General features: G+C 37.2%; 1 protein-coding gene across 5 annotated transcripts in view; it reads right to left on the bottom strand.

Moving 5' to 3' along the window:
• RBMS1 (RNA binding motif single stranded interacting protein 1) overlaps positions 1-25,007 on the bottom strand; it is a 146,918-nt gene that overhangs the window by 29,497 nt on the left and 92,414 nt on the right. For all 5 annotated transcript variants that reach the window (XM_084524114.1, XM_084524115.1, XM_084524112.1 and 2 more), the window contains exons 3-4: positions 9,299-9,357; positions 6,313-6,404 (exon numbers count right to left, since the gene is read on the bottom strand). In XM_084524114.1, coding sequence (XP_084380240.1) covers positions 6,313-6,404; positions 9,299-9,357 — 151 coding nt within the window. The remainder of the gene's footprint in view (positions 1-6,312; positions 6,405-9,298; positions 9,358-25,007) is intronic.

Below are 25,007 nucleotides of genomic sequence, written 5' to 3'. Positions count from 1 at the left end.
GCACTCGATCCTGGGCTGAACAATGCACAGCACTACTTCAAAACTGAGCTAAGACTTTTGTGGGCTGAAGCTGTGTACTCAAGGGAAGCAGCTGTTAACTGGCTTATTTAATGCAAATGCAATTCCTGAAGTGATGGTCATTTAGGCCTCAGGTAAGCAAAATTTGGCTTACTTTCAATTTATTGTAAAATGACTTGTAAGAACATGGTTCTGCAGTACTGCCCACTATATTTAAAACAACTACCCTTTATTTTTTAATTATAGCTAATTGAAATTTAAGTACCCAAATGGAAGGAAGCTGATTACACTTACTTAAGACAGCCTATTACCATAGGACTTAATACTATTGCCTACAAAAGGCACTACAAACTAAGTAAAAAGAAAACTCCTCTTATATGAGAGTTTCTAAAAACTGCTGTAGAAATCTGCTCCTGTTTGACTATCATCTGTTCTTTGGCATTCAGAAACCCAGATGCAGAATAAAAACTACTGCAATATGCCTACCTTCTCTAGTTAGATTAAGTGCACATGCTACCATGGTAACCTAAACTTATTTTCTTACTTTACTCTGTAGGAATGAAAACTGATTTAATTCTCCAGAAGGTTGCCACAGTGAAGACAAGTACAAAAAGCAATACATTATTAAAAGTCATAAAAGTTAGCTGTTTCTCATTCTTGTAACTCAAAACCGTGTTCTTCATCAGCGACGTGAAAGAAGACTACCCTTAATGCATTGTTTTTAATAGTACTGGAACAGCCTTGACTTCTGTTGTAAAGACAAAGACAAGTGGCTAAGCAGACCTTTTCCTCCCCAAAAACATACCTGCTGTGCAATTCACACTCTAGTGTTAAAGTTCATCTTTTCCAAACATGTTTTGAAAAAAAAAGTCATCTACAGTAAGTTTAGAATATAAAAATTGCACTTAACTGGAAAGACACAGCTACCAACCCGTGGAGGGTGCTCCACTGTTCTGCCTTTCTAACCATTTGCAAAGAATATAAAGATGACAAGTTTATTCCTCCCTGGGTTCTGGTGCATCAACACGATCTCAAAGGGCTAACATTTATAAGAAATTAAAAAACACCCTCACATTTAAGACACAGTTTGGTGTTGCTTTGAGGGTCAAGAGACTGCTCCAGAAAATGGAAACAGTTACCTCGTGACTGCTGAACAGTCAGAGTATGCTTTAAAACTTATTTTGCATTGTTATCATGGGCATCCTTCTGACACAAGTCTGAAGGCGGTCCTAATGTTTTGCACATGCCTGAAATACAGGAAAACATTCAGTGGTTTGTTAATGCAAGATCAAATGCAATACGCATGAGTATACTTTCTTGCTTCAGTGCTTCTCTAAGTATGTGAAGATTTTAAGGAAGTGAAGACTTTAGGGAAGAAAATATAAAATTATGAATCTGAAGCGCTAAATCCTAAAAATATGTGACTGTGGGGAAATCTTTCAATGGATAAACAATGAGTCTTCCCCCAAAAATGCACATTAGTAGATGGAACAACATTCCTTGGCTCAAATTAACAAATTTCATTGGCCGCAGAAATCCTCCAAGCCCATGGACTACTTTCATGGGTTCTGTTGTAAGTTCACATTTACCAAAAATAAGTTTGTGTTTCTGTAGGGAAAAAAAAAAATAATAGGAAAACACAAACTAGAAAAGACTGAATATCACTCAAGAGCTTGGCTTTATCCAGGCAGCAAGCACAATCATACTTCTCATGGCTTAAGTTTGCTAGACAGAAAGATGACAAGAATTATGTTTTGTTTGGTGTGTGTGGTTTTCTTTATAAACCTTTCTTATGCAGTAGTTCATTTTTACCTTGTATATTTACATACTGGTTTACATCAGGAAGAATAAGAATTGATTCCAATTTTCCTGTTGAAAGGGTCACTTGTGCAACCCTCTGAAACAGTTACTTCTGGAGCGAGCATCAAGCTAAACACAGTTCAATACCATTCAGTGAGAGAAAATCTGGTAACACTGACTTCAAATGCCTGATGTTAAGTTCAAGGTCAAAAACTTACGAGGATTTGGGATACTCCTATCTCCATAACTTTCAGACCTTGCTGTCTGATTCTCATTTTTTTTTAAAGTCTTCATTCAAAATGCCAATGTACAGTAGATTTTCTGCATGCACCTACCTTCCTATACAAAGCCATTTGCTATCTGCTCTGAACAGCACTGACTTCTACGCTTATCTCACTACTTTTACTTTTGGGTTGGCGTGGGAAGAGGAGAGAGAAATTTCTCAGATAATAAAAATTCACCCTGATAGCAATCATAACTTTTTTAACACAGATCGGTAGTGCTTATGATATTGTCTGTATTGTTCATACAGAAACATCTATTTGGGGGTGGTTTATTTAATTTAGGAAACAATGTAAGGTACAATTAAATCTTAATTGACTAAACCTTACAAAAGTAACATTTCAGGTATATCCTAGGTTATGTATTGTCATAGTCTCCCCTCCCAAAATTAAAAAGACCTGGAATTCAGTCAAATGTTTCTAAGCATCCCCACTAGTTTTCAAAACAGGATTTCTTATTTTAATGGTCTTATTTTAAAATACCATTTCTACAAAATTCTTTTAAGCAGTATTATATTCCTTTTGAGTCCACATGCGCCCAAACTCCACATCCCCTGAAAGCTATAGTATTCAAACAACTATAAAGACATTTAAAAAGAAATCTTTTTCCTTTGTCATTCCTTAGTAACAGGGGACTGCTGAACAAATCTTAGATCCCATTTTTCATAAGTTCATGAAAGTAGAGAGGTACTCAGCAGCCCAGCTTTAATAAAAGATCAAAACTAACTATGAAAATGGTAAGAGCTGTTCAATACTACTCCTAATCTTCTCTCAGAATGCATAGATATGCAAAGTCTGAATTTTTGAACTTACTGGTTTATTATTGAAGTGTTCCTCGAGGAGCAAGGACAATAAACTAATAAAAGAAATTTCAAGAAGAAATAAAAATGAACCAAAATAAAAACTAGACTCTCAGCCAGTTACTAACTAGCTTAGAATTAACTATACTCTTGCAAGACATGCATCTGCTCTTTCTGTACATCACCTCTAGCGTAAAGAGGTGAGCTGTTGGTTTTGAACTGTGTCCTGAAACAAACTGACTGCCATCGCAGCTCACGTCATCTCCTCATCCCCTTCCACAGCCACTGGCACACACTGGAAAAGAAAACTGAATGCTGGAAATACACCAATGGAAATGAGGAAAGGGGATATTACCCATCACCCCCACTTTAATTTTCAGTCAAAAAGCTACTCCCATCCCCCTGGCAGTGCAGTAACCATCTCAAAAGAATTATCTGACCAACAGGAATTGTTAGAGGCGTTTCCATTTCAGCTGTCACCAGAAGATGCTATTAACACAGAAAAAAAAAAAAAAAAATTCTCAAGCTGCTTTGAGTCTAACTGTCTTAGTAAAGTTTTCCAAATCCAGATTTCTGAAAGAGCAGAATAATTGAAGACATAACGTTTCTTAAGCAATGGTCTAACACTTGGTTCCTTAATTGACACTATCATTGTGACATCTCCCAGGACGTGGCCACTTCTCCAAAAAAAAATGACCCCCACTGGGACAGATCTCACAGGATGTGACTCGAAGCTATGTCTCAGGCCCCAAATTCTCCAAGTCTGCTCAGCAATAGCTGAAACATAGCAAATGAGACTATGCTTTTCTGGAGTCAGATCAGCTTCGAAGCAGACACATGAGTACCGCATGCGCTTACCCAGTGCACAGAAAAAGCTCAGTCATTATTTGAAATTATCTCTACAAAACAAACCACTGAAGTTTTAGTAAGTATAATCTGGATTGTTTCTACCAAACTACAATTTGTAGCTGACCTTCAACAGTTGGGTAATTTTTAATTCATCTATATATAGCTACAGTACAATGCTGCAAAAAGGGGTTTATGGCAGTCAGACTCAGAACAAGGCAGTAGAATTTTTCAACAGTAGAATTTTTCCTTCTGCTTCATCTGTAATCCAGGAGGAGGCTGTGAAGGCTTAGGAGCGGTGCTACTGACAGCCATGAGCGGAGTGTGGGGATGCTTTCCCAAACGCAGCCAACAGGCACTTCTCTTTGTTACTCAGGCAGTTACACTGGTCACTGAGGAAATCCATTGGGCAGACAGCTGACAAACTGTTGTCCTTTCTGTGTGACATTCAGGCACGTGCCAGATTAAACAGTTTCACTGCCGTTCAATCACCTTAAAGCACTAATGGTAACATGTTAAAGGAAGATATAAAATACACAAATCCAAGTAAACTTTATACAGTTTCATGCACACACGAAGAGTCTGATTTGCTAATCGTGTCAAAAGAACTGGAAGTGACTCGCAATCCTCAGTTTGGAGCATCCCAGTGGAGATAGGATTTTTCAGACAAAAGGCACTGCTACCCTCCCTGTCCCAATTCAATGGCACAAAATAAAAAGACGAAAATCAAAGCACTCAAACTCTGTCACTTGTGACTGTTTGTTGTCACTACTGATTGTTGTTGTTGTTTTGTGGGTTTTGTTGAGTTTTCTTTTGAAAATAATTCAAACACTTACCGTGTTAAGAAGCAGAATAACAAGTTTTACTCTAATGCAAACTTTATAGTTATAGATTTCCCACAGGTCAGCAGGCTTGACAGACGCAAAGTGTCAGAAAATCAATCAAAACTGTCAAGTAGTATGGTGCACATTTTTTCATTAACACGAACAGAAAGAAATATTACCAATATTGCAACTAACTGGGAGAGGAAATGATTCAAAAAATATATACTAAGGGAAAAACCAAGAAACTATTCATTAGATTACTATAATGAATTATTAGAGATTCTCCATCTAGTCAATTCAAGAAGACAATTAAATCACCTAAAATTCTTTATTAGCAAAATGAATTTACTTGACTTGTATTCTGCTTTCTCCCCTCCTACCTAGATAAATCTGTAAGATGGCAGACAGAAGCTTTGAAAAATCTGGTGTATATTTCAAAGTGATTACCTAAAAACTAAAAATTAATTAAAAGGTCTTTATTAAACATTCATAAAATATTATAAAAATAAAAAGAAGTCCAGTGTTTTCCAGTAAGCATGTATGTTTGTATCATGGCTGTAATGAAACATGCATTAAGTATGAAACATATGGTTTCCATTTTGTTGCCCTGGAACCTATCCAAAGACTTTTTATGTTGTTAGCTTAACTGTTCTCCTCAACTGAGAAGCTGTGGAAAATATCTCATCTGAAAACAATCTGTACCTAATGGATAACTATAAAAGATTTGCTAGATCTGCTGCAGACTATTTTATAAGAAAGAATCCAAGTTTACTGTTTAATTACTGGAATATTTTTATTTAATTAGAATATAATTTTCAAACTAACAAGAATTTACTTTAAGAGGTAACACAAATTATATGAAAAGATTATGTCGGAAATATTTTCTTAAATAAATTTGTAGCGGTGTCTATGCCATTCTATTGGAAACTGGCCATCTGACGTAACAACAGCACATGACAGAACCATTATTAGTATGTCATTTTCCTGATTTTCATAGATTTACAAAACTTATATTGTGGTGAAAGAGCTCTGCTCTGAAGATCATGGTAACTAATAACCCAATTCAGAGGTAAGGATCAGTAAAAATGGTAGAAAAAGAAGAAAGATCATATTTTTTTGTTTTTAAATTCTTGGGTTTGCCCTGATGCAGAAATTGGTTGCCAAAGATTTGGATGAATTTCAAGAAACAGATGATGAATGCTCAGATTTAAATTTTAATTCTGTTAACACAAAATATATTAGAAATGCTGAAGACAAAGCCACAAGATTAAATTTTGCTGTTATGCCTAAAAATTAATTCCCATATTGCAAGGCTGTTAACCTCAGGAACTACAACTGGGCAATGTATATAAACTCTTACACCTGTATGCTGTAAACTGTTTAGGCTACTGACTTGTTCCAGAAATTAACATGATGAATTTAACCCATTAAGCCTTCCATAGTTCTTTAAAATTATTGCTAATCTTTCTTTTGATGAAAAGCCAATGGAAAAATAGTATCATGAATAACGTGAGATATCCAACCAGATCTGTTTGGAGACTTGGCCACACTATTCTTTATTTCATGAGTTGAGCAGATTTGGGATATGCCGTTTTGTTAGCTTAATATGCCACGTGGTTTGAGGTCTGCACTCTCTGTGATGGTCCTGCAACTTGAGAATGCACATGGCCAATGCTCTGCTACCATACAAACTTGTTCATCTTCACAACCCACTACAAGAATTGGCCAGTTATTTTAACTCACCTTTGCCATCTGTGCTTGGACTCCATTAGCCTTGAGAGCAGACACTGCCTTCTGAGCAGCTGCTGGGCTGTCAAAGTCAACAAAGCCATAACCTGAAGTACAAAACAAATTTCATCAACAAGAGAGCAACCAGCTTATAATCAAATAGTTCATATGCTACAAGCATGGTTTCTTAATACAATCTTCTTGTTGGTAAAAAGGGCCAACATTAACTCCAAATTTCTTCATGGAGTCTCCAGAAAAACTACCTACCAAAGTCCTTTGACCTTGTGATGATGGGGACCTACCCTAGTGGAAGGAATCAATTTCCATGCCCATTCATTATCAGGATCTTGTCAAAATTTCTATACAAACAGTATAGTGCTTTGCTTTGTGTTATCTGGTACATATCCAGGAAGAACAAATGTCACATCATAAATTTATTTCATAGAGCCAGAGCCAACTGAGTAAAGCATAATCTGCTAATTTCTCTGAAGTAAATTCTTAGTGTGTTTTAAGTAGGTGACCAATAAGGCTGTAAATTCCAGGTCATTTACTCAGAGCGGTTTAGTTTAAAAGATGCATATCTACTGCACCATAACCCAATTTCTGGTGAACTGATAAACTAGTTACTTCACTGTATACACATAAAAGACAATTAAACTAGAAAGTGAGTGAAAACCCAGCTTCAGCAAATCAAATAAGTTTTTCTTATTGTTGTTACTGAAATCAGAATGTAAAAAAAGTCTATTTTTTCTATGTCATATAATGCAATCTTTAAATGTTAATGTAAAACCAAAGTTAATTATAACAATTTCCATGTATATATATATTTTTTTTCTTATTCTGAAGAGAAATATACAGCTAATAGCTTCCAGCACATTTGAACAGCAACATGCCCCAGCCTGTGCAGACACTGACCTCCTAGGCTGGGATTTTTTAAGGGAACCTGGGAGTTAAAGGCTCAAGTTTCACTAAAAGCTGATCAGAGTTTGGAAGCTACTTCCCATAGCTACTTCTCTTACTGCAAGCCTCATTCTGTATTTTTCAACCCCTTTCCTTCCCACCAGTGAACAGCCTCAAAAATTAAAGAAATCCCTCTCCAATGCCTAAATTGGGATAAAAACAAAAACCTAATGAAAACAATTCTATAAGAGTAGAAAACTGAACTATTTCTTCAGAAGGTAACTATTATCTTATAATATGTCTATATGGAAGACAAAAAGGTTGTGCAAAGCTATAACTGAACCAGCTCTAAAGTCCTTAACTCAGGGAAAACAACCAGAGCAGCCTTGTACATCAGTGCAAGCTTATTTAACCTGCCAAGAAGCTGAAGAAAGCAGCATATTGTTCTGTGTAACATGTGGTGTTGTGGACTGTTAAATCTTGACGTGAAACAGAGTGAATTAGTTCCTATCAAGTTTTGTGCTGCCAAGACAAAACGAGCCTCCGGTACCCACACTAGCATAGGTTATCACCACCACCACACTATAGGGTGCAAAATAGATGAAGTTACATTCTGATACCAAGCATGCCATCAAAGCTGGCTTTGCCATCTTTTTGATGATATGTAAACTCAATTGCTCATTGCTCCAGTTAGTTTAAATCCCATGGTATGCTTTTTTGGCAAGAGCCAGAGATGCTGTCAATGTTTTGGTTAAATTCCAGTTAGATATCTGCATTCTGCCTACTTATGTTCCCACTGTAACACCAAAAACATGCAGTGAGCTTCTCTGGAGCCTCAAGTTGCTGAATATTGTCACAATAGACTGTTAGTTACTGCTTCACACTGCTGAGATTTAAAATCTGTATTGGAAAAGTCAGCTCAAACATCTTAAAACATTAATGTTAGAACTTCTGTGCTTAAATCTTTGAACAGTCAGGATCATAAGCAGTACTGCTGACAGAGCTCCTGAAGTCTTCAGGAACTGTGGGAATGGACAGAGTAAATCAGTGAAGTGCTGTCTTAAGTACTAATGAATTGAAATAATCAAAAAGGGCATCCGCTATTTCCTAGTCACAATGTATGCAGATGACATCTGCATATAAGCTGGGGAAAAAATTCTAGAAATTGCAATTTCTGCACTGTCAGCACCTTCTTAATTGCTTAAGATGGGGAGCTAGGGAGCTTTGCTGCTGTGCTGCTTCCAAGTTCTCCACAAAAAATGAGACTTGATTAATGATAAACTCTCCTCTCTTGCCTCTGCCCATCAGCTTTATTAAGTTCATTAACACTGCTAGATTAGCTGACTCAATTCTTCGCTTTCCTTAGAAATTACTTTTTTTTTCTTTTACAATTAAGAAACCAGAAAAGTCTGAAATCTGATATTTCAGTGTCTGCTGTCGCACCTTCTCCCACCATGCACGTTGCTGGGATATGAGATTACATTTCACTGTAATTGCATGGAGTTCTGTACATCAGTGAACTGACATATCCAGTTTATCTAAAGAAGTTTTTATATTTTTCTTCTGGTTGCAATTACTATAGTGAAAATTAACTCCCTCTTTGCTCCCAATACATTGAATAGCACATAACTGAACACAACTGGTATTGGAACATGTAGTTAAGTGTTCCTTTAAACTGTTCTAATTAGCAGAGCTGATTTCCACAATATATAATTTTTTCAGAGCTTACTACAATCAAATGGTCTGCTGCAAGATTCCCTAGTTCCTCCAGGCAAAAGGAGAAAAGCTGCTTTTAACTTCATTTTTGTGTCTCAAATAGAGACTAACTGCCAGACAACGGTGTGCATGTTGGCTTCACTCGGGTTTGGCTGCACCACTGACACAGGCTGTCTGCCAGCTCCACTGGAAACAAATGTATTGAACACACTGACCATGGGCAAGAATGAGACTAGCTTACATGTCAAAATGGGGAGAAAAAAATTAAAAGCACTTAAAATACAACATTGGCTTATTTTATAAACTCAATTAACTAGTTAATTAATAAATAGTCAACTTTATAAAATCAATCAATCAGATGAATGCAATATAAAAGCAAACATACCTTTGCACTTGTTTGTTGTCTTATCCAAAATTGCCTTCGTGGATACGATTTTCCCATACCTAGAATGTATAATACGTATGTAATGAATCATGAAGCAAAAAACATCCTATTACAACAGATACCCAACAGATGTTGGTTTATATTCTATTATCCTTTACTTTCAACAAGTTGCAATAATATATAGACTGTATAACGGAAGATATAATGTAGATAGATGTAACAAAAATTATCAAGAATTTCAAGCGTGATCATGCTCTACTCTCTCCCTGTGTTCCCAGTAGCACATTAGAACCATAAAACAAGAAAAAGTGTTTTACTCAAAAAACAAAAACAATATAGGTAAACAATATAGGTAAAATCATGATAAGCTTGGACTCTTCCTGTCAGCATATGCACCAGATAAAGCAGACAAGAAACCGTCTCATCAGTGCTAGGCTTGATAACACAGTACAAAAGAAAAATAAAATAGTAATATTATATTTTAATTATTGACCCAAACTGAAATCGATGAAAACCTCTATCATGGGTAGGTGACAAACCTAAGTCAGGTTTATGAAAGCTGATCAACAAAGCTGATGAAGAATTTTCTATATCATTAAAATGGAAAACTGAAATGTAAACAATTTCAACTAAGCAAAACATCCCTCAGGAAAGTTTCTATTTTGTTTTTTAAAAGAAAAACGCTTTTTGAGTAGACTTTAAGTAGAATTTGATACTGTTAGTGAAAAATAGCACCTTCCTTTGGAAATCGAATCCTAAATTACTTTGATACAAAGGATGTAACTCCCTCAGCACAGAGACGGCCACTACAGAGCAAAGCAGCAGCAGAATCAGAAACGAGCACAGATTCACAAGTTTCTTACCCCAACCTTCTTTGTTCACTTTTGAACTACATTTGGCACAACGTCATTGCTATACAAGAGAGGAACTATGCAACATGAGTTTGTTTTTACATGAGAAAATGAGGTAACATTAATAAGTATACATAAGCACTGTGCCCCAAGAGGTTCTCCATCATTGTACGAGGACTGAAAATGAAGTGAAAAGTATTAGAAATGTTATCAGCATAAGTGCAATTTAGGGAAGAATGAAGTTTTGCCAGATCACTTGCTAAATATAACATCAGAGTGGCAGTTATGGAGTAGCATTGCAAAAAGTTATTTCAAAAGATGACTAACCCAATTTCAGCAGAAGCTGTATTAGTCTTAAAAGTTCTTAAAAAGATCTTAAGAAGCCTAATACATAAAGTTAGGCTTTCAAGTTAGGTTAGTTAGTCAGGCCTACTTAAGAGTCCTCAAATTGCTGTGTAAAATTGTGTAAAGTGATAGTTATTTAAGGGTGAAACCTATCTATAAAGTGCTTTCTTCCTAAGGAACATTTAAATACATTTTTCGGTGTTTTTATCAATTTTCGCAACCACTTTCAGTTTTGCTCCCTTATTGCATTTAGAACTGTGAACATCTGCATTGACATAAAATTGAACTATCCATCTATAGCCTAAAAATGTACACAAGTCTATGAAAATATGTGTATACTTGTATATACCATGCTAGACGTGACAGACATTTTGCCTAATAGTTGTAGCATACACTTCCTTATTAGCAGCAGTTATTTTCCAATTGAGTCATTCCATAGAGAAAGCTTTATACCCTCTTAGTTCAAATTTCTGAACTTTCTCTGGAATTTTCCTGCAGGCACAGAGTAAATGTACACGTTGTAAATACACGAGTGGCAAACTGCTCAGGAGCACGGTTCTTCATGATCCACTAAACTTGTGTCCCATCACTTGCAGCCAGCACTTGATGGCCAGCATTCTCCATACCCCACTAGCTTTCCTATCCTTGAAGTGAAAAGCTACATAACCTTTTTTTTTTTTTTAAGGGAAAAAAAAAAAAAAAAAAAAAAAAAAAAGATGATCTTGTCCCTGCTACTACTTCACCTCTTGCAAGTACTTCACCAGGTGTCTACGTAGACAAACAACCAAAACAGGTATAAGCCTCAGTCAGTATGGTCACTGAGGGGAATTGGGGGCTGACAATGGACTGTGCTGGCCCAGATACTGATGTACACCAACGAACAGCACCTAAACATGTGCCTGTGTGTACGGTCCTTACAACGACCCCACTGACCACCTTCCAGGGTGCAAGGCTGCTGGTGATTTAAACCACCGTCCTAGATAGCACGGCTCCTGCAAAGAACCAGCTGCTGTGGAAGACGGCCAAGAAACGTCAGCAGAGAGTCTAGGAACAAATCAGAGAACCAGCATAACAATAGCAGCTATCGCCAGGGTTTCTCCTACAGTTTTCCCTGTAAATACTGCTCCCAAGTGATTGCTCTGCAGTCGCCATGAAGCACAGAAATGCAGTTTGCCCCACTTCAGCCTGACCGGCAGGGGTACAAACCCCTCTTTGCTCCCACCATGTGGTCTGGTACTAGCGGAAATTACTTCTTACAGTTCCTCATTAAGTACTTCCTTCAAAGGATGACTATCATGAAAATCTACTTCCTTCTTCCTGAATTCTGCAGCCCTAATGCTACTGCTACCACAGGCTCCTGCACTCAACTGCTCATTTGAATTGAGATCTATGAGAAATCAGTGATCTAAACTAATACATATTGGCGGGCAAGTGGTCCAAACTTACAAAAAGGAACATAGCAAGCAAGAGAAATGTTATATTCCAAAGGTGTCTGTGATGTTAGATCTTGCCTGCAGATCACTGTTCCTCACAAAGCTCAAGCACATCTACCTGACTTAGGCACTGCTGACACTACTGCCCTGCTGCTCCAAAGCATTACAGCATGCTTGATAAGACTTGTACCAAAGGCAGGGCACATCTCTCAGCATTGGCAGAATCACTTTCATGATGATAGGTGATTGCTCATTCCCTTTCTTCTAAAGCAATTAAAAGCAAACTTTTTTCTTAATTTAGTGCCAATCTTGAGAAATAACTGCTAATCTTGCTAATAACAAGCAACTAGCTATTACTTAGTAAGTAATTTTTTTTTTTTTCTCCCAAAATAACATCGATTAAATTCAGTGAAAGGGTAAAGCCACATATTCAACAGCAACATTTTTTTTTTTTTGTAGTGCTACTAACACATTCTCTCTTTAGTCTGAATTATCTTTGGAGATAGAAAGGTGTTTTCAGCTTTGCATCTCATTTTTTTCATTGGTACAGCACTTCTACTAGCATCAAATAATGTATTAAGAAAGATGGGGCTTGGGTAAGTGCCAGGTAAATAATTGCCAGGGTGGATTGATTACAGCATTGAAGGTGGTATGTTCAGTAACAGGCTATGTACCTGTGGACTAGCTATCTTCATAGTACAGAACATCAAGACAACACATATTTGTTTAGAACATTAAGAAGAGACTTGCTCAAAGGCCAAGTTAGGGAGATTTCTCCCTAACTATCAGTATTGCTACTGATAGTGGAAGGGTAACTCTGCCAACCCATAATTCCTGACAGGCACTGTGAACATCAAAATACAGCAATATAGCTTTGTTGATACTTTTAAAGTGTAAAGCTTGAAGCAAAAAAAAATCAACACAAACTTTTAAAAAATCACATTGTTCAGTAATGTGATGAAATCCAGTACAAGTAACTGCACACAGATCTATTACAAATAGCTACAAATACATTATAGATATTTAAAACATCTCTGAACCATAATTTTGGCAACCTCCATGATAGAGGTGATGAAAAAAAGGGTCTTTAAACTCTGTATACTGATCAAATTGAACCAGTGTTTATTTTTCTCCCTTTGTACATCTGCTACTATAATGAACATACTTGCAAATGTGCAGGTGATAAGGTGCCATCATGAGCATGGCAAAGAATGGGGAATGAAGTAGCTTGAAGGCTCAGCCACAAGTGCTATTTTGAGTGTTGAAAGAACTTATCTGTGTGTGTATTAGGGGAGGTACAATAGGAACAGGCAGTGAGAGGCTTGATAGGAGTTGTCTGGAATGTACTGTTTAAGTCTTTGTCTACAGCTTAACCTCATTCCACCAAGCTCAGTACTGCCCTTTGCAGTATTTTCCAACTGTCTTTCAGCTTGTGCAGTTAAGGGCTTTCTACCACCTGGCTTTGACTTGGACCCTAACCTCTGCAAAAGGACCTCTGCTATTGTGGAAAGTCTTTTAGAGTTGCCTAGCTCCTCTTGAAGTGCGCAGAACTTTGTGTTGAAGACCGAAGATGCTCCCTCTGTGCTGAAGCCAAGTCCGGCTGTAAAAAAGAGCATTCCTAGAGATCCTGCTGTTATCCCTTGCATTACTATAGTGCTACAAGAACACCTATGCTATGCAGAAACGATGCAGCATATCTTCTGTGTTTATTCTAAATTATATTTTAAATCTTAGCATCTTATCGCTGCCCTTCATGGAATGCTCTTTATTTTTAAGAGCCAGAATCATGAGGTAAAGCCAGGCATGGATTTCACAACACTTAAGTGGCTCTGAGTGCACGAACTCACTATAAGGTAGAACTGTGAAAGGAAAGAGAGCCTGGCTGAGCACAAAAATTCCAGTAAGGAGCCAATGTCCTCAGTGGTTGACCCAAAGACAAGAGAGAACATAAACAGTCTGATCCAGCCAGGAGGGCCATAGAGGAGAGCAGATCAGTTAATCCTACAATGCACTGCAGTTGCTGTATGCATCTGCATCAAAATAAACCTTACTTTAGACTAGGGTAAACAAATAAAACGAACTGGATAAAAAGAATGGGAGAAATACTTACAAAGTAATTGCTGTATATTAATTGTAATACTGAAAAAGAAGATGCTGGTGGGGATGCTTAGCCCATAAAAGAGTTTAAAAAGCAAACAAAAAAACAAAAAACTTTCTTCAAACAGGTCCTGAATTAGAGCACAACATGGTCAGTGTGCAGCTTGCATACACTCAAGAAGCGTAAAGCTTTTGCTTGACAGGGAATATTGTTCTTTTATATGACCCCAAATAAATGCACGTAACAATTACTGATTTCTCTGAATCACTGAACTTTTAAGCTAGCATCATCAGCTCTCCAAACCCAAAGCATTCTAATTCTGAAACAGCACAATTAAAAAAATAATTATGCATAACTAAAGATTGTAATAGCCAAGTCTACATCACAGTTTGTACCGTACTTGTAGTCTACATGTACATGTATGTGGAAGCCCAACCAGTTCATCTTGATTGAGACCCAAAGAGAGAAACTTGAGCAGTCTGTGAGAAGGCCTCACCTATGCTGCAGTTCTCAGTCTCTGCTCCTTTTGCACCAGGTGGTATCAAGAAAACAAATTTCCTTTAACTGAGAAAAGAGTCTAAAGAGTTGCCAGCAAGGGCTGACTTGGTGCAGCTGGCTCCCATACCTCACTGCTCTTCCAGTGTTCGGGGCATTTCCAAGACAAGAGCACAGCCAAGGGAATATAATCAGCCCCAGCAATCTTTCCTGCTGGATCCAAAAAACAAACTCAGAGCAGTGACTGAGCAGTACAAAAGGTTGTAATTGGCTCCCATACTCTCTCATATCTTGGAAAAGTGTTGTACTGAACCTCAAGCTCTTGCTTCCTTTTAAGCATAGATAAACACTTTGTTGTTGTTGTTTCGCCATGAATAAAATCTTGTCTTTGCCAATAAGAGGAACTACAGAAAATAAATGTCTGTATAATAGTGATAGTCCTCGTGATAGCCTACTCCAATCCTGCTCCAACTTAATTACGGGTAAACGTGCTGTTACAAAAAGTTGATAAAGAAATTTATTCCATCCAGACGAATACTGGGTTTGAAGAACAGAACCACTGGTTGCACAATCTATAGCCATATGGTTTCCATTTTTAAATTCTTCTTAATTATGTTTTGCCCTAGTGTAGAAGGAGGTATCATGGGAACATTTTGTCTGTTTTGTTTTCTGCTGTTGGAAGGCACGCTGCTCTTCAACAAACGCTTTAGAAGTCACTTGCTTTATGGTCATCAGACATAAACATTTGCTCACCAGAGTGCAATGAGTACCTACCACTGAAAGTTGGATCAACCATTTTAGTGTGTAATTTAACATTACAAAAAAGCTGCATTTATACTTAATTTTACTTGCATAGTTAACAGGTATGCATAACGCAGCTTAGCATGAGTTGTGCCTCAAGATTGTTCTAGATTTGGTTAATTTGTTTGGTTTAGCAAAAATTCCTACCTTAGCTTCATATATCCAAGCGCTAGGTTAATCAATTCAGCCAGATGTGCCCTGCTTCGGGCATCTGTTCATAAATTTCATTATGCAGAAAACAGGACTTCCTCATGAACCTAAACTAAAGCTGAAGCTCTGCTTTGGTGACATTTCTGTTGTACGGTCATGTGGTTTTCACAAAGATAGTTCCATTATTTCTTATTAATTATCCCTTTGACTCTCCAGGACTTCAGAGAGAAAGCTGGCATTCTCAAAACAGTCAAGTAACTCTCATTGTAGTTTTTGACTGTTTTACTCTACAAGCAAGTAACAGCTAACCAAAGAGATTATAATTTATTATGATGGAAACTAACTACTGTTTTACTTCACTTTGCAAAATTGCTAAAATTACATTTTGTCATTTCTTAATGAAAAGATTATTTTTTGATGAGTTAGAATCTACATACAAAAAAAAATCCAACACAAACCTTTCGCTTTACTGACAATTCAGTAGTCTTTCATGCTGCTGTAGATTCTTTGCAAGATCAAAAAAACTTTTTTATTCCCTAATTCTTTATTTAAATTTTGCATATTTTCATTTTCAGTAAGAATCAATGGGTAAAAGCATATACCATGATCATTACTGACACAGTTACCAACATTAGCATGCTGCAAACTAGCTTTATTTTGGTACAAATGATCTTTTTTCAGGCTCAGCAGGTTACAATTCCAGATTTCACTGGGAAGTAAAGGAAAGTGGCAAAAACAGATGCAAAATCAGCAATATGCTATCAGATCTTATAGATATCAATCTTTAGAAGAACAGATGCTTAACATAAAGGATATATACAATTCTTATCAGTGAGGTATGAACACATGCTTTTTTAGTTTCTTGGACAATATGGATTGTAACAGAAAAACAGTATTTTATGAATAGGTTTTACAGTGTTCCAGCTCTGCATAAAGTTTCTACTCCTTATAGCTAAAAGGAACTATGAATTCAAAATGGTCATGAATAGTAAAGTGACACACGGGAAGAAGAGTTTGGAGATTATTTTTCAGCTACCTTTTTTTTTTTTTTTTTTTTTTTAAAGAGTAGTTATTTCCTGGTTTAGCAGAGGATGATCTGTGGGGATAGGAAAGAAATGCTTTTAGAATCAGGAAATGTTTGCTTCCTCTTGCTTTGTAGAGATGTGAATAATCTCTATCCATTGCATAGAAGCTCACTAGAAGTCAAAGAAAAAAAAAAGTTAGCATCCTACAGCTATTTTTACTACATTTTGCAAAGGTTTTCAATTAGTATGCTCGTTTTTGCACAACAGATTGATTATCTTAAAAGCATGACCCACTTTACAATGCCCTTTCATTTAGCACAACTGATGAAAATTGCTTTTTTAGTATCTCTACGTATTTTAAACATTTAAGACTTATTATAGCTGACACTAAATCAGCATTCTTAATGTGTGTAGCAAAACAACAGATTTCCAACAATTCCCTGTAGAGGTTTATTCTCCATCAGTCATAAATCCCTGGAAAAAATATGGCAATATGTTTATTTAGTTTTTCTTTAACAGGTTAAGAATTTTGCAATATATAGGGGGAAAAAAAAAGCAGTTACTCTTCACTACTATGATAACATGATCATGAAAAAAAAAACAATGAAGCCTCCCCCTCAAATAGCTTTTGGGGTTGGAAAGGAAGGAAGGCTCTCTCTGGCAGGTATCAAAAAGAATTCAGAATGGTACTAAGTGAAAAAGACACAACAGCAGTAGAATGGAAATAATGAGATCAAAAATTCTAAGTGTAAATCTTTACATTAGTGTGGTGACTTTTTTTTGTTAATTTCAAAATTAAATGTAAATGTAATTTCAAATGAAATGTGAATTAATGAAATGCAAATGTCAAAAACTTAAACATGGCAAATTCAGAAGGATTTGCAAGCATCTGTTGCCTTTGTTGCTTCACTGAAGATGTGAATACAGATATTTAGCAAAACTATGATTAATAGTCACCCACACTTTGGGGTGAGATTTTTAAGCCCTGAGTCTTGGCCTATCGTCACTCAGCTGCAACATGATTTTTTGTACTAAGCACATGGTATTTTCACTGAAGCTAGTTAATGATGCCCTGGCTTCTCTTCCTTTGCAGCAGAATGCCATCCTCAGCCAGCACTTAGAGGGAGCCACTCATGCTAATCACTTTTGAAAATTACACTCTTCATTCTTCACATAATTGAAAAGCAAACCAAAAATTATACACCTGTGATGTTCAATACGAGGACAGCAGCAAGCTGTTCAACTTGATTTAGTCTACTCATATTTAATTCCCATTTAATATTTCATAGGCCATAGAGATGACAATGTTCAACTCAGTGGTAGGGAGGGACTGAAGCAACAGCTCCAGATGTGGAAAAACGAAGGGGCAACAACAGTGAAAGTGCCTGAGCAAACTCCTTGCCCCCGTGGAGATCTTCCATGTCTTGCAGACACCTAAAGATTCTCATCACCCTAATGATTCTTATGAAAGCCAGGATACTAGCAGGCTGGTCCCGAACTTGCTGATCACACATCTGCTTTAACTCGAAGAGGTTGTAATAACAAGATGGAAAGAAGGAAGAGGTCACATGCTGTGAAGAAAAATGAAATTTCAGGCAAGAAACTAAGACAAACGATCCCATTCAGCGTCTCTTACAGACGCTGCCCCTGCAGTAACCCAGCCCGACTTCTGACAGGCTGAGGTGATTTAGCATAATCTCTGAGCCATCTGCTAGGCTGCCTATCAGCTCAGTAGCCTTGTTACTCCACAGTTTATAGGTTAAGCAGGATAAATAACCTATCAGAAACACAAATGGATTTGCCTCTTTGACACACTTTGAAGTGCAAATATTGTGTAAGTAACCATAGCCTTCTTTCTCCTAAACTGGGGGAAAACCATCACAGTAATGCATTAATCTAAGTATCTGTTCTGTAAGAAAAGGAAATTATGGTTATCATCATCTTTAACTGTTTAGCAGTAAATACTTCATACCTTCATTTTGCCTACATTTTTAGGAGTTTTTCTAATTATCTGTGTTAAGACTTACACACTAAATATTTTAAAAGTGGTGAACTACAGTTTTCAAACTTATTTTTGAATAGATGCAAATTCTGGTTGACACTAAAAACATTATTTACTGCTGACATCCGACTGAGTTTAATGACCATATTAGTAAAATACAACTATACCTTTTTTCTTGTTTGTTTTGTTTTAAATATTTAAATATTTTTGAATTACAATGCCTTATAATTTATTTAAGGACAGAATACGAAATGATGCACATAAATTATTGTTACATTGAATGGTTTAGAAACTTATCTACTACTATGATACTTCTACCACAGTACAATGTAATTGATGTGAAGTACTCTTACGTTGAAAGTATTTTAAAAAGTTTTACCATAAGATACCAAACATGAAGATCAATAATATGAAAATGATTTGTACAATTACTCAACAGTAACTTCGCAGCACTTGTAACTTTGCCAGCACTTCGCAGTCTACACCATTCACTGTCCAGTTTGGCAAAGAAAACTTTGGAGAAACCTATCTTACAAAAAGAGATAAATAATTCAAACATTTTGGAGTTCTCAGTTAACCCACTTTTTAGGACAACACAATCATTCTTATTTAAATAAAACATAGGATAATCTCCACGTTCTACAGCAGTTTGCTGCACCTTGCCTGTGCATCTGCTGACAATGTTCGGGTACATGGGACAGGGTTACACTTTCCTACAGCTACAAGGTAGAACAACATGTTATTTTAAGAAAGCAAATGTTAGTCTCTTACCTTAACACTACAGAATGGACACCAAGTATGTCTGGGTTAAGACTGAAATACTGAAAAAAAATGCATTTTAAACCAACCTCCATCAAAAGCCAAAGCAATATTATTTGAAGATAAATTACCATAGTTCATGCTGCTCACAGTAAGAATATAAAAAATATGAGAAAGCATAGAGTTTCACACAGTCATGAAAGATGCAGGGTTTTTTTTGAAAATCATAATTCATTGGCAAGCAAAATAATAAAGTTCTGAACAGGTTTAAATTACATTTCTGGAATATTATTTCTACTGTCTGGCAATTTCTTTTATCCCCTTTTTTCCATACTGAGAAATGATCACCAATCAAGACAATGGTTTGGGAAGATGAGAAATTAAACCACAGATAAATGCTAATACGTATTTATAAGCCAAGCTTGTGGCAGCTCTGCAGACTTGCATGTATTGATTTACCACTGCTAGCCGCTTTAATCTGAAAGTAAGGCAGTATTTCTACACCCAGGCATAAATCTTGGCAAATTCCAGCCTCACCAATTTTGCAGAGCCTACACTAACAGCTTGAAAGAATAAAACTACCAAGACATAAGAGAGCAGTTCTTGTTATTCATAATTTATAACTCCTTTCTCCTGCCTGTGCTAAGAAGTACAAGATCAGCTTGGGAGCATAAATTAGTCTCCAGATTGTATACCTAAAGGCTTTTTTTTTTTTTAAATTCCTCCTCATCCTCCATGCAAGCAAGCCCAACTCTCATTCTCAGCATGTGATGCACTGTCCTTTTTTTTTGGCTTTTCCTAAGTTTCTTTCTTTTTCTTGTGGGAGGGAATGAGGTACAAGGCAAGGGGAAAATTAATTTTTATCATCACTGCCCAATACATTTTTTCCCTTGTTTTAATCAGAACAGCCTCAATCAAAAGGTGTTTTTCTGGCTACAATCCAGAGTAGTGTTAGGCTAACTCCTATCTGGATAGACAGGCACGCACCTATTAACCTTACAATCCTATATTATCTATGAAAGATAACTCTAATTTATTCTTGCCTATTAATATCACTTCTAGAGGAGGTCACTAACCTCCACTTATACCCTCAGTTTAAATACGCAATGCCCCAAGGAATATGTTGAAAAAAGCTTCGAAGCCATGGGACTGGGGATTGGCAAAATACAAGGGCATTTCTGGCCACATCCCCTTTCCTAAACAATGACCCACTTGTTAGCTCTGAACTACAAAAACTGTCTCACACATTATGTACATTATATATATACACCTATGTTAGTACATACTATACAAACACAACTCTCAATGATTGTTGCTGCATTTATTTTGCATGGATGATGCTTGGTCATTGGAATAATGCCTCTCATTGGAAACTGTTTTTAATTACCTTCTGTTTTTGTAATACTAAGACAACATAAAACCAACAAGACAAACCAAGCTGCTAGGTTAAAATACATCCTTTGTAAAGATACCTATTTGCTTTTGCCTGCATCTTGTGCTAATTTAACACCCAATCTTGTAAAGTGCTGACTGCCCCTCTCCTTTTAGAGGCCAGAAGAGGAAAAAACCCAAATACTTCAATACGTTCAGGTAACTTCTAGTCTCTCTGAACTGTGTTTCAAAAATGCTTCTTTTATGAAATACTCATAATAACATCCTGCTTTCAATAGCTATTCTGTACTGGAATTAACACCTAATTATGAAGCAACTGTAAAATTAATATTAGAGTCTGATCTCCTTTTATTTCTGGTAACTTAATGTCAATCATACTAAGATGGTACTAAATGGACAAATTATCCAAAATCACTGCTAGACCTTCCAGAGGCCTTGCCCCCTTAATAGCATGGCTTGTAGGTTTGATCCCTATTTGAATTTGCTTCTCTACTCTCAAGTCCCAGCTGTGCTGAATAGCAAACATCTCCATTTCAATAGGGAAAATGGTTGGACTAAAGTAGTTCTCCCCAGGGGTCAAAATACTTCAGAAGGGCATTTAAGTGGCTGTATGTTATTGAGCGGAAACATCAGCTCACATATTATTGATTATAGCCGCATGGCTCTGTTGAAAAGATGTCTGCAGTAGTATTAAGTGCTGAGATAGGGACAGAGGAGTGTTATGCATTAAAAAATACTATCCATCTGTTGCCAAATTTCAGATACATGAGCAATCACAAGCTGTAACACAAAATCTAATGTGCAACCTTTGCGGCTGATGTGTCAGGTCACATTCAGCGACACTTCTTCAGTTTCACACTGCTTCAGATAGACAGCCTTTTGAATATTGATTGAAGCAAGCAGGAGGCAGAGCTTGATTTCTGCAGTTTTGCAAAGAGAATGTAATAGATACTTATCTGGAAATTTGCTTTCGGTAGCTAAAACATACCATTTTCTTTAAAAACACCATTAACCTGTTCTGATCCCATCACTGTAGCTGCTAGGCAAGTATAACTGAAGTTTTCTGAAACCACCGCACATTCAGCCTATTCTTACTCGTGAGGTGCAGACAGACATACAGACACAGCACACTCTGCACTACCAGACTGTCATGTAGAATATACCTGAGCTAGCTGAAACTAGCGTGATCCCCCAGATTCTCCTCTCCAGTTATTATTTTATTTTTTTTAATATAATGACTATGTCAAATACCCCCATGGAAGGGTAAGTCAAGTGTCCCAGACTGCCCTTTGGCTGGTATGCACTGGGAAGCATCACAGAAGGGACCATACAAAAAACACGTTCTGGTATAGCACCAAGAAAAAAATCAACCAGCCAATGCACTACAGACAAGTCTAAAGTCAGCGAAGTTCTGTATCACACACATCAAAACTTTCTCGAACAGATTCAACAACATATGACAAGATGGTAGTTCATACAATACGGTCACAGTATTTCTGGGCTTTATGGACCTATACAGACCATTTTTCTTTTGAAAGAAAATTTGAAAGAAAATTTGTCTTCTGAGAGCTTGAGTTCACTATTCCTTCCTTGTAGGACAGCAAAATGTTTGTTTGTTTTTTTTTTTTTTTTCCCTGAAAGTAATTAAGTGCTATGTGAAAGAACCCAGAGCTTCTATACTTGAAGATGAATCTCAATGCCTATGCTTCAGGTTCCGGAATAGTTCATTTACTACTTTTCCAAGCAACTTAAGATGTTTAAATCAACTGAAATTGAAATCTTGGGAGTATTTTTGGCGAAAACCACTCAAAAGCAGGCCAATGTCGTGGATGCAGCTATTTCCCAGAAAAGGGCTGAGAATCCAAAGAGGAAAAGGCTGTACCCAAAGTCAGAAATCCACTCATTAGTAAGGAGTTAAACAGTATCTAGGTCAGTCGACAGTCTTTCCTGCACAGCCTCAGCTCGTTGCACATCGGAAACGCTGTGTGGGAAGGCCAGGGAACTGAACTCACAGACCAAGTATGACTCAGACTGCAGTAATTTAATGACACTTTGTTTCTCTTAAATTATCCTCGGGATTAATAGAATCCACACCCTCAACATGAAACCAAATCAGGGTGAAAGGAAGAAACCACAAATTCATGGATCTTTGAGACAACAAAAGGTATCTAAAAGCAAATTTAGTAGTAAGAGGAGAGGACAGAGCCCTTTCCTATAACATACTACACGGTCTGAGCAGCAGAAGATGAAGAATTTGAGCCTCGGTCAGATGTTCTTCTGAAAGCCCTAGTGGGGATGATCTCAACAAGAATGTCAAGGAACTGTCTGCCAAAAAAGCAGAGGAGAGCTGTCATGGCCAAACACCAACCTCCACGACAGGAAAGCAATTTGAGAGAAATAGCCTCAACATTTCCCCTGTCGTTGCAGAAGCTGAACATTTGAGCCGTCAAATCTCTTTGGCACCAGGATGAGAAGACAACTACAAAATCCTGAAGAAGGCAGAACACCAGTGACCCAGGCCCAAATACAAATCCATTGAAACCCCTGAGGAGCAGTTAAAATTCCTGCAAATTCTGTCCCATTGCACAAAATGGAAGTTTGGACAGGACACTAACAAACAGAAGAAAACAGTGCCCCCAGAAGCACTCCTTCCTGACTGCAGTGTAAAATTACAACGATTTGCTCTTTCTTCTGTACTCAGAGATGCCTCCTACCCTTCATGTAAGGGAAAGACAAAAAAGGCACACTAACTAATACAAAAAGAAGAGAGAAATATACCCTAAGGGCATTAAAATGTCTTCTGTCACAGGAACTCATTATTTTTCTCCTAGAGAAAAAGAAATTAATCTCTCCTTTTTTGTGGAAAAAGAAAAATTAACAAGATCACTGTGGGGAGATCTGACGTAAACAGCAGTGGATACTTTTTTCAGAAGTGTTTTTATGAGTATATTTTGATGACATTGCAGACCAGTTATAAGGAATTAAGCATCTCAGTTCAGTAAAGTGTATTTGGACATACTCTATTTCTAACATAAATATCTCATGGAATTAAAAAAAAAAAAAAAGAGAGAAACTCGCATAGTTTTCAAAACATACATCCCCCATACAAAAATCACTAGGATGCTTGGTCAGCAAACAGTTCTCTTTGAAAGTAACATCTTGCTTATGTTTCAGCTACAAACACAACCATGGAGGAGTCCCAGTCCCTAATCCCCTCTAGTAGGTGAGGGGGGTTTGGATCCAAGCAAGGTGAGGTGGAGGGCTCTGCCCCGAGAATACAGACGTTGTCTTTCCCTTATCTCAAAAAGAAATAAGACTCTTAAGCTTTTTTTTCCTCTGGCTATCTACCCAAGAACATCTTAAAAATTCGGGCCTGTAATCTACTGACACCTACCTAATTTTTTCACCTTATCAACTCTACATAACTCAGTTTTACAAAATGGTGAGTTTGTGCTCTTTAGACTACTACCACAATCTCAATTCAAGTGTTAGACAGGAAACATTTCATCACTGATAGAAAGAGCTACCCATTCATCCTGGGACAAAAACTCTTTTCAAAATATTTAATATTTGCAAGACTGTATAATTCAGAGCAAGTCTCCTAGACTTCAAAGAGAATTAAGAAATATGTAACTGAATAAGCAATTAATGGAACGGGTGGAAAAACCTTTATAATTTCTCATGGAACAAAGTAACATGCAATTCACTTGGGAAGAAACAGAAGACTGGGACAGATGACTGTGTATTTTTATAATGTCATAGCTGAATATTTGGAAGATGTTCAAAAAGAATTGATCTTAATTTACATAGTAAAGAGTACATTCCTGCTGCGGCCACGGTATGATGATGGATTGTTTTCAGTGGCAGGCCTGGCTAATGGCCTTTCACTAGTACTATGTACCTCCCTGTTGCAACATGAAAGCCCTGTAAGCTGCCACTGTCACTGAGGAAAAATGAACACAGAGCAACACTTTCCCTCATAGTATTTGACATCTGCAAAATATAGCAAATAAATTTTCAGTAACAAAAAAACAGCCTTAACAATAAAAGTTCAGACAAAGCCTGCCACCACTCTGCAACACAGTAAAAGCATACAACAAATGTGGGGTGTTGAATACAGGTTATCTGAGAAACAGAAATGAAGGCGATTTACGAACGCTCCTTTTCAGGTCACAGAACTGCATACAACCATGTGGGGAAGGAAACCCTGGATGCTACATTAGCTCCACCGCATACCCTGCCAGGCTGATACCTGCAGGCCCTGCAGGGAAAGACTCTCTCTCTCTCCTCTCTGCCAAGCAGCTTCTCCAGAGCTCCGCCAAGTTATTCCCACTTAATACAGGGGAGGTTTCTGCCCT

This window comes from Aythya ferina (assembly GCF_964211825.1).
Source record: "Aythya ferina genome assembly, chromosome: 6".
Taxonomy (NCBI): Eukaryota; Metazoa; Chordata; class Aves; order Anseriformes; family Anatidae; genus Aythya; species Aythya ferina.
The sequence above is the reverse complement of the archived record's forward strand: the minus strand, read 5'-3'. Positions and strand labels throughout refer to the sequence as shown.